An 11,034-nucleotide genomic window follows, 5' to 3' on the forward strand; every position below is an offset into this window, starting at 1 on the left:
ATAAATGTTTTCGTTGTTATCTAAGATTAAAATGTTTGATTATTTTCTTCATATTTTAAAATTATACATAATGATAATTTTTGTTATATATGAATTAGTTTATCTACACTTGCGTTTCACCTGCCGAAACTTCCGGTCCATATGTAACCAGTGCACTGATATTTTGTACAGCTGATTTGGTGGGAAAGAAAAGTGAAGCATGGACAAATCTCACGATGACAACATTCAGCTTATGCTTGAGCAACATCGAAGAGAGTGCTATGATGAAGAAAAGGCAACAAGTATGATCGCCAAGAGAATTCTGTCGATTCTCAGTTTCAAAATGCAACTTGCTTACATGTACAGTACGGGGTCATGCCGATACTCCCCCGCACCGTTACTCCCCCGCACCGATACTCCCCCGCGTTGTTGTTTCCCTGCACCGTTACTCCCCCGCACCGATACTCCCCCGCATCATTACTCCCCCTATGCAATTTTGACGAAACTGAGGATCGAGTAACAGAGTCAACCCTCCATTTAATTATACAGGTTAGGGTCAGTCTAGGTAAGTGGATCAAAATCTACGACCCGTTTAAGTCCAAATTTTGCGGAGAATCTCATGTACCACGCAAGTCCTTTATGCGAAATTTCGAGTTCGCACGTATGTAAGCACGTACGGAGGATATTGAACATTTCCAATAGATTCTACGAATAATCTGCGAACAGCGAGGCCGCAAGCCTAATTTGCTCCCTTTCTAAGGAGTTTGCGATTGGTTTGCAAGTGAGACTTGCTTGGTCCAAGATGCACGCCGCAAGAAATGAAGGAGAAAGAGCCCTTTGCGTGTTGAGTACGTCGCACGCCCTCACATCTATAACGAACAAAGTCGAAAACACGACGGGACTGCGAGTATTGTGCAACAATTTTCAAAATTTTTGAATTTTGCTCAATTCAGATTCTGATCTAATTCAGATTCAAAAGACAACGGAAAGAAGCTTAAAGAGCAGAAAAGAAGGTTGGAGGAAAAAGACAGAAAACGAAGCGCTTTAGCACTTCTTTTTTATTACTTAATAATTTTACGAATTCATCGTTGCCTGAAAAAAAAAGACATAGCTGCATTATCTTAGATTAAAACTAACTTTGCCTTAAGTTAATAAAAAAATTTTAAATAAATAAATAAATAAATAAATAAATAAAAGGCCGTACAATATATATAGGCCTACAGTAACTACTGAGTACAGTAGGAGAAAGAAATTAATTTTGCAAAAACATTTCTCAAAAATCACAAGGAAGAGCTGTAGACCTACGTACTGTCAAGCTGCACACTAAGTCTGAGATTGACTTCGTGTAACGTTCTTTATTTTTCCCAATATATTTTGAATAAAATTAGTCAATTCTGGGTCCCAAGAGGGTGGTGCATCTTGAAAAAAAAAAGCATTATAGAAAGTGTTGTAAATTACGAATGGGGTTTACAAAGCCAAGGGAATCTATGCCTTGGGGGAGTAGTGTTTTTGCGGAGTATCGGTACGCGGGAGTATCAGTGCGGGGGAGTATCGGTGCGGGGATGTAAAGAAGCGGGGGAGTATCGGTGCGAGGGAGTATCAGTGCGTGGGTGTGTCGGTGCGGGGATGTAAAGAAGCGGGGGAGTATCGGTGCGGGGGAGTATCGGTGTGGGGATGTAAAGAAGTGGGGGAGTATCTGTGCGGGGGAGTATAGGTACGTAACCTACAGTACATGTACAATACAAACGCCCTTACAAATTCAAATATTACAATTTTATCATAGTGTTTTTTTAGATCTCGTCACTTTTCGAAAAGGCGCTTTAATTAGATCTCTTAAAAGGTGTTTGCCATGGGGACAATGTGACAATTAACAAAGTCCGTCAACGCGTTCCCCAATTAAAAGGACATTTACAGTTGTAAAACCAACAATACTGTCCTTGCAGTTTCTTCTCAGTGGTACAATCCAAATATATATCACATGTGTAAAATGTCATTGTTTAAATTTCAGGTTGTAGAAAACTTGGGGAGTTGCTGAAGCTTATGAAAAACTTTAAAGCAGCCAAAGAGGTGTTCAGTGAAAATTGTGAAAACTTCAAAGAAGGACTCAGTTGTCAAAATGCTGCAGAAATAGCCAGTCTGAATGGTAAATTAAAATATGATGATTAATTGTTGTGAATCTAATTTGCAGTAGCCATTATTAAGGTTAAGAATTGGGTAGGACAAACAATGTGAGAAGTGTTCCCAATTCTGTGTATTCAGCCTTTTCAGGTATAATTAGTTTTTTTGGGTATCATTAAATTATGAATAACATGATTAACATAATGTTAGACCTATAAATTTCAATAACTTTTATGCTGACAGACCTATGTGACAGTGATTGATAAAAAAAAAGTCTTGAAGAATATTTGATATTAGCTTTGAATAATTTCAGATGCCCTGTGTTCAATAACCTACTAGTATATTACTTTCAGAACATAATGAAGAGAATGCCCTGAAGTACTTTAGCCTTGGCTGCCAATATGGATTTCTCCCTTCGTGTCACAATGAAGGTTTAATGAATCTAAGAAGTGAAAACAAAAATGAGAAGAAAGCACTGAGTTGCTTGCATAAAGCTTGTAATGGGAACTTTCCAGAGAGTTGTCACCTTATAGGAACACTTTATCTTAATCCAAAGATTGTTCCAGGTGCCACAAACTTGCCACCGAGAGATGTATCTCAGGGTGTCATTTTTCTTACAAAAGCCTGTGATCAGGGAGGTGCCAGAGCCTGTAAAACACTAATAAACATGTATGAGAAAGGGGACATAGTAGGGAAAAGTGCCTCCATGGTTGAATTGTTTAAAGCTAAGTTGAAGCAGAATTTGGAGAAAAAATTAAAAATGCGCCCAGATGGCATTTCTGCTCCCTCTTGATTTTTCCCATTCTTTAGTTTTGATTGTGTATTGTTTATCTATGCATGTATCGACTAAATACAACCAAGTACAAGAGAAAAATGATTAACTGGATATTTTGTTCAGTTTTTAAATACATAAATTGGATTTTGGTATAAAATGTGGAAAAAGTCCTGTTTGTGATTTTGTCAATTATTACCATAATGTTTTTAACAAAAAAAAAAAAAAGGTTAAGATGTCCAACTTAAGACCAGTTTTCATTACAACATAAATGGACCATTCCTGGAATTTTTATCATGAAATAAATTTGCTACCCTTACAACTGCCACATTATCATTTTCTATATATTCAAGGGCATGACCACAACACCAGTTACTAAGAAATTATTTTTAAAAATTTGATTACACATCATACAAAGATACGATTATCGGTCTTGCTTTACAATATCCTTGAAGACGTAGTAGCCATATTCTGGGATGAATGACCTGATTCGAGTTTTCTTCACTGACAGTTCATGGTATTATGGCTGGGGTAGAACTAACACTTGCCAGTTTAGCCAAATGCTAAAACTGACTTGAAATGGCTAAACAAAATAAGCATTAATTAGACTTGTTTTAGTCAAATTTACACTATTTTGTGAAAAATGTAATTAAAAAGTAGTGATTTGGCTAAGAGAAAAAAAATTGCTAGTGCTACCCCAGTATGGAAGTATGGAAAATGTCATCAAAAATAATAACGCATTAAAAAATTTAAAAAGACGATTGGCGTACTATCAGCATGTAAAATTGGCCCTTTCTCCATGGCCGTCTGTTGTGCGTATTGGGAACCAAATGTTTAATCACTAGTCTGAAATGCAGTATTCCCCATTTTCCAAAATCACCCAAAAAATAAACTGTCAACTCTTCAGTAAGATTAAAGCAATGCTATTTGTCAACAATTTCAGGGTTATAAAATTTTTTTTAAACTTAATTTGAGTACTTGCTGATTTTTTATTTACACACACACTCAAAGTAAATGAACAATATATCTAATGATTGGAATAGAAAATTTTGATTTCCAAAAACATTGGGGAAAGGGTCTAAGACCCATGTTCACTTAAAATGGAAACATCTTTTAACTACACTTTAAAGCACTAAACAGCATTTAAAAGCTGTAAAAAGTCTGTTCATTGGCACCCCCCAAAAATGCCAACCTAAAGTTTCCAGTAGCATAACTGGAACGCCAAATGGTATTGTCTTGTATTTCAAATTCCCGTTCAAGATATTTGCTCAAATTTTTTCCGCTTTACCTCTATTCCATACATAACCCTACTGTTAGGTCATTTCCACCAACCCTCATCTTGTATATAAATTCTGTTGCACTTCTGGCATTTGTGCATCTAACATAACTACGTCATTTGGTAGGACTTACAGAATGGAGGGGTTGAAAAATAGGCCAAGTTTATGACCAGACACTTGAAGGCGCAGTTTTTAGGATATTTTAACCTTTTATTATCATCCAGATACCGAAAATTAGTTTCTTCATGAATCTTTCATTCAATTATGCTTCTATCTTCGTGCTGATTTAAAACAATAAAAATCTCGAAAATGTAAAATATCAGCATTTATAATCTTGTTACAATGTGTAATCATCGGCAACTCAAAGCTTTAATCCTCAATTTCACAACTTTCTATTTTGAGGTGAGACAGCAATCGGTATGGAGCGTAACTTCATCCCTGAACAAGATTTTATCACAAAAATTGGCAGAGTTGACCACAAGTGGCTGCAATACCATGCCATCAATTTTTTTCTTTTTTTTTAATTTATGGGGTTATGAGTCTCTAATTACAGATTTTCCTCAAACAAAGGCATTACTTTGCTTTATCAATGATAAAATCTGGACAAAGGCTTTTAAAAAAAATAGTTTTGGGTTTTGAAGTGCTAAATAGTGTTAATAAATTTGTGTTGAAATGGTGATCGTAGGGGCTCAGGTAAAAAGAGGAATTTGAGAAACCGATTCTTCAGTTTTTACCCCAAAATCCCAATTGTGATGTCACCCGTAAGATGACGTGCAAATATTGATTTAGTCACTGAACACTGAAGATTTATCTATTACCCAAAAGAATGTATGTAAGGCAGTAAATAAGGAGTTTTCAGTGAAGGGTGAGAATATCCTTATAGCAATTTTTGGTTTACCAAGTGGCAAACTCGATTTATCCTTAGGTATGGCAACTTAATTTTAGTAGTGTAAGAAACTTGAAGAATTAGTTAATATGCATTACAGGGAATCTATGTTTATTTCATAATAACTTTAAATACAACAGTTTGTGTCCTTTCCATTTGGTTAAAAAGTTCATTACCAGTCTAAGCAAGTTCTTCATTGAACATGGCCCTTAATAAAGTAATCTGCCAGGACTGATAAACATTGAAGACCAGTATTAAAAATAGAATTTACTGCTGCATGCTTGTAATATCTTCCATATAGCCATTTTAATAGAATTAACAAGTTCCATCAATAAATGTTCATATATACAACACATAATTTACATGAATAAGATTTTGTACAAGTCACACAAGAAAAAATTCAGTTTGGTACAACTATAACAAAAATTTAACTTTACACATTAGTTTTAATACTGTGATAGCATTAAGCAATAATATCTACAAAATCTATTGAGGCAAAACTGCAATTATTCAGATGATTCGTCTCAAAGTCTGTCTCTTTATTGTGCCGACAATCTACATTTTCGTTCCTGCTCCAATGTTTTCACTTTGTTCCACATAGCTCTTGTGAGTTCAGTTTGTCCATAGCTCAAGGACAAAAGCCTGAAAATAATGATAAGGTCATGTACAATGGATACATTTCTGCACATATTAACATGCGACATTTTGTTCAGTTTAATCAAGAAGCAATCTGCCTTTAACAAAGATAAAAAATAAGCGGATTGCTCTTACCTTGCAAGTACAAGCAACGAATGGAAGTCATCCACTTTCATAGCATTGGCATCTTGTCTTCGCATGCTTACGAAGTCTTCTTCCAAACTCTATAAAAAAGAGCAAATTGGTTTACTTGGTGAACTAAATCATCAATAATACCCAACTTTGCTTTAATTAATTAATTAAATATAAGAACATCATTCTAATCTTTCACATCTATATGAGCAAATGTTTTCACCTTTTGAACATCCTCGGCAATAGAATAATTCAGAAGCTGAACCAATCCAAGATAAGTTCTTATTTTAGTAAGGAGAGCAGGTGTGAGATATGATCCGATTGCTGAAAAACTCTCTTCAATTTTATCTAAAGGGGTCACTAACTGCAGAGGCACATGGCAGTCACTCTATAGAAAGAAAAAATAAATGAAGTATTGTCTTATTTAATATATTCAATTGACCAAAAACACTGAACTTCACATTTACATTTCTCAAATACTATCTACAAAAATTTAAGGTAATCAATTCACTTCATTCAACACGGTGTCCTCTCTGTTGCATATGTAATCATTTCTGTCATAATAACACGTTTAGAGAATTAGCTTCAAAGATTGCCAACACCCAAGACTGTAAAATGCTTAATTCCAGCAATGTTCCAGAAAATTGTTGGAAAATTCGAGTCAAAAGTGTCAGGGGGAATACCATGCTGTAGCACAAACTGAAATCCTGTCAAATTCTTTTCAAATTTTATTACAATTTAATTTTGAATTTTTTTGTTTGCTCTACCTGCATCTAATTTTTCCAAGAACTTTGGAATTACCTTTACTTTGAGCTTCCAAAAAAAGGTCATAGGATGGGTATTTTGTGTTAATGAAGCAACCATTCTGACAATCTTCAAACGTACAAGATTTATTAAACAAAGGCATTTCTTACGGGTAATAGTGACTTTCCTTCTGATAAGATGATAGGAATAATATTACAATGAAAGTCTTGGTGATGAAAGTTGAAATCGTATTCTACTTTCTGCCAGTTGATAACATTTCCCAAAGCAGTCAAATTCTTCACTCCTGGAATGAATTGGAAAAGTTATTTAAGTCAATAACTTCACAATAATTTCAATTAACATCATTTTTTGGGGGTTTAACACAACTTTTGACAAACTCTTAAATTAACATTTAGTGCTTACCTGCTTCTTTTCTTTCAGAGTCCAAGCATGGCAGATAAAATTTCAAAAAGCTTCAAATCTACAATTACTTTTCTCATGCTAGTCTGTGCTATTTGCCACATTAATTTGAGGAAAAGAAATTTAGCTCCAATAAAAACAGACGAGTCATGAAAGGTACCATTTGCATCTAGTTGCCCAGGTTCCAGGGCAGTTTCATCCAGAAATAGATGTGTCCTCTCAGCCAGCTGAAGAATGCCACTATTTAACCTGTTGGCTGTGTAATCTTTTTTGGGAGAAAAACTTAGTGTGTTCATGTTTTCCAACGACATGGGAAGCATATAAGACTGGAACAGACAACAGAAATACCATGAACAGTGATTACCTCATGCATTATATAATTTCAGAAATAATTAGAGAAACAAGTAAAAGGATTTTCCTGCATTATGCTATCCATACAATCCATCTATGGAAGATAAAGTGACATATTTACAATGCTATTATTGAGAAATAAAACTTAATCACAGGAACACACCTTTGTAGTTAGCTCCTGTATAAGTTGATACAAGCTCTGAGGAAATGATGAACTTCTTGGGCACCCACTGAGATTTAGGCAAAACTTGCCCAATGCTACAACATCTCTTCTTGCATAGCTGTAAATATAAATGATACAGATCATATAACAAAATATACAAACCAAACCAAGAAAACCAAATCAGTTTTCGGTCTTAAAATACAATGATAAAATTACACTTGCACATCTATCACTAACTTCAAAATCTAATTAAAAAATAATATTGTTCATTACTGAAATGTACACCATGTTAATTAAATCATACTTACACTGACGAAATAAGATGGCACAATAAATACTCTACAGCTAAGGCATCTCCAAACAAAGCCAACTCCAACACCGAAACAATATGTGAGCGTAAGCTTTGTGCTTCTTGTAGGACACTACTCACAACTGTAATGAAGAGCAAAAAATGTTTTTAAAAAAATGCATGATACCCTGAATCTTAAAAATTATATGCAGTTACAGATGGCATGTACTGTTCACAGTTTTTTCACTTTAAAAAACTTTTTTTCACATAATCAATGACAAATTGGCAAAATTTATACCTAATATAAACAACCCCCCCCCCCCCCCCCCCCCATACATAAACCATCTTCATCAAATGGCAGACTCTTATCTATAAGCTCTGGTCTAGTTACAATTGAAAGTCAAAAGCTGAGATAAATAATGCTTACATAAATCAATCTACATTTATTTTCAAAAACCAACTAGTACTAATTATGTCTTTACAAAATCCACTTACAATCCTTGTTAGTAACATCTTCTATCTCCACTGGCAGATGAGGATTACAATGCTGCAGCCTGTATGCTGTTATAGCGTGTAACCTAGGGACAAGTGATGGTGGAGGATGGTGGACAGACTCCTCTTCCATGTCCATGGCTTGGTCCTGTAGGAGGGCATGCTCAGAGCTGAGAACAATCAAGAGTACGTTAGAGTTAACATTTAAAAACAACTTGATGGTGGTTATTGAATGCCACCTTGTTAACATAAGTCCAATTAGAAAAGTCATCTTAGAGATTTAAAAAATTAGGAAACACAGTACCTTTCCTCTTTGAAGTTTGCCATAGCTGGATCAATGGATAATACACCCACAAACTCTACAATATCATTGACCTTGTAGGAATCTCCATTTTCATAAATCTGAAAAATGAAAATTATTCTAATAAGTAAATGAAAAAAGACTTACTGTAAAAAATAAATAAATAAATAAATAAATAAATAAATAAATAAATAAATAAATAAATAAATAAATAAAAACTAGCCTGTCCATCCATTCTTACATCATCTATGTATACTTCTGTTTCAGCAAATGCTAAGTGCATCAACTGTTCAAATTCAGCTTTAAAACAAGGACCACTCACCTTAACTAAGCACGCAGGCCCAGTCTCTTCTGACAAAGGGAAATTCAAGTTGATTGATGGACTGTTCAGCTGGGCTGAAATGATTTTTTGAAATTAAAAGCTGTAATTTCTGCATTCACCGTTTCGGTAAATACCTTCAACAGAAAAAAACAATTTTATGTGTCATTTTGGTATATTTACTTTATATCTATTCACCTTCAACACCATCTGTTCTTGGTCGTTTTGCTTCTGCCGAATCTGGCTGTAACCCTGATGAAGTAGCAGCAGCAACATCCATTGCCTCTGATGATCTGACTTCTAATAAAGAAGTAAATTTCATTAGGAGCCACTGGAAAAACATACTAGCTTTAACAATTCCTTATGTTTATATCTTATTTAGAAGTAGAAGATTTTTGACAAAGACATGGGCTTCTAAGAGGATGCAGGTGTTATCTGGAAAGCAACAAGAAACTTTTCCCTTCCTTCCTTAATTAATAACTTACAGCTGTCTGATTCCTCTACAATGCGAGGGCACGATATGGATCACAATGTTATACTTTTCTGAAATAATGTTTACTCAGTTATCATGCATAGCCATGGCCACACTTTACGTTTATTTTCAAACGATAGGCTGCACCTTACCCATATCTTGTTCATCATCTTCAAGGCCCCTTTTACATCTGACTTGCTTACTCGATGAAGATGGCACTACTTTTGCCCGACTGGCACTGTGAAAACTGTTAACAATGTTAAGGTTTTCAACTAGTATTTTTTAACTTTTATAACAACTTTACAAATAATCCTTACAAACTGCAATGTTTTAGTTCTAAAAGTAGTCATAAATAAATTGAAACCTATTAATATTACACAATGAAATTTAAACTCTCTTTTCCAAAAGATATTTCTTTACACCACTGGGCCTCTCCAGGTATAGGCACACAATACAAAGTCTGCCTGTCTCCAGTGACATTTCTTGGTGAATCCAAATTGATTTTTTGATGGGGCTAAAAAAAATAACAGCACTGTACACATTTAGTAACAACAGTTAATACATGCATCATATCATCCAACTTTAATGCTATACTTAAAACCAGTTTCTACTTTGTAAAAACCTGAAATCACTTTAATCCGTGATAACTTAATTGAACAAAAGATCTCTCAAAAGTCCAACCACTCACCAAACACTGGGCAATATCCTTATATTGTCCATTCTTCATGAAACTTTCACCAGTCTTTGTATCAACTGTCTCATATGCACTTAAGAAGAATTCTGGGTCAAACATATCTTGTATCATGCATCGGAATTTTACCAAGGAGTTTGGTTTCAAATCATGGAGAGGTGTGTCATTTAATGAAGGGACCTAGGAACAGAGTAATTAAGGATAAATCGCAGTTGTACATAAAACCTCTGCTACTTTATCTTTACTTTACCTTACTGGGATTCCATGTTTTAATGGGCTTCACAGACAGGGCTTCAATATCTGAGTGTAATTAAGTTTTTATATCTCAAGTTTTAAAATTGCAAACACAAAGACACAAAATACAAACCCAAGACAAGGCATTTCTCTCTGATAGCCTCTTTTCAAAATATTCTTTTACTTTTGGAGAAAAATCTTGCCCATGGTGACCTGTATTAAAAAAGAAAATTATTTATATTATAATGATGTTTTAGTGCATTTGTAGTTTTCAGGACGGTCAATGAGAATAACTTCCAACTACAAAGACAAAGAGATTTTACTCCTAAACTGTCAGAACTACCATAATGATAATCTGACAAATGTCACGAGCACGGTTGAACCTGCACTCTAGACTTAAGTCTAGATCTGCACCTGTACTGTAACATTAGTTTATACGTATTTTATTTAAAGAGATCACAAAACTGCTTACTGTATAATCCCTGGATGATGTCTAAGGGACTGTTCAGCCAATCGTCCAATCCTGGCATATTTCAAGTGGATACAAAACAAAAAACAAAACGATCGCACAGGGAGTCAGATGTTTAGATCGGAGCTTTAATAAGTGGCGGGAAATTAACACGTGCGAGATCAAAACAATACGCGCAAAGGAGAATACTTAGTTTTCCACTGATTAAGAATAAGTGTCATTTTTATCACAAAAGTAGTTCTGAATTTTTAAGAAAAAATAAAACACGTGTATGCTCTTGATGTTTCTG

At 34.7% G+C, this 11,034-nt stretch overlaps 2 protein-coding genes across 4 annotated transcripts; one reads left to right on the forward strand and one right to left on the reverse strand.

The window, feature by feature from the left end:
• Positions 1-98: 98 nt before the first annotated feature.
• Positions 99-3,191, forward strand: LOC106171161 (uncharacterized). The gene is made up of 3 exons (XM_087001499.1): positions 99-281; positions 1,988-2,122; positions 2,451-3,191. The coding sequence occupies exons 1-3, from the start codon at positions 200-202 to the stop codon at positions 2,888-2,890; spliced, it is 657 nt and encodes a 218-aa protein (XP_086857625.1). The 5' UTR covers positions 99-199; the 3' UTR covers positions 2,891-3,191.
• Positions 3,192-5,116: 1,925 nt separating this feature from the next.
• Positions 5,117-10,935, reverse strand: LOC106171001 (mini-chromosome maintenance complex-binding protein). Of its 3 annotated transcripts, none has more exons than XM_087001496.1 (16): positions 10,749-10,935; positions 10,410-10,489; positions 10,040-10,222; positions 9,763-9,865; positions 9,504-9,599; positions 9,078-9,176; positions 8,883-8,956; positions 8,564-8,661; positions 8,263-8,429; positions 7,787-7,910; positions 7,479-7,596; positions 7,125-7,290; positions 6,715-6,848; positions 6,024-6,188; positions 5,804-5,892; positions 5,117-5,674 (listed from the first exon to the last, which is right to left on the reverse strand). In XM_087001496.1, the coding sequence occupies exons 1-16, from the start codon at positions 10,804-10,806 to the stop codon at positions 5,572-5,574; spliced, it is 1,857 nt and encodes a 618-aa protein (XP_086857622.1). In that variant the 5' UTR covers positions 10,807-10,935; the 3' UTR covers positions 5,117-5,571. The 3 variants fall into 3 exon arrangements, with proteins under 3 accessions (XP_086857622.1, XP_086857621.1, XP_086857623.1); XM_087001495.1 differs by having other exon boundaries at positions 9,078-9,179; XM_087001497.1 differs by lacking the exon at positions 10,040-10,222 and having other exon boundaries at positions 9,078-9,179.
• Positions 10,936-11,034: the final 99 nt, after the last annotated feature.

The sequence above is a fragment of the Lingula anatina genome, chromosome 1 (genome assembly GCF_051362555.1).
Source record: "Lingula anatina isolate TDL-2025a chromosome 1, LinAna3.0, whole genome shotgun sequence".
Taxonomy (NCBI): Eukaryota; Metazoa; Brachiopoda; class Lingulata; order Lingulida; family Lingulidae; genus Lingula; species Lingula anatina.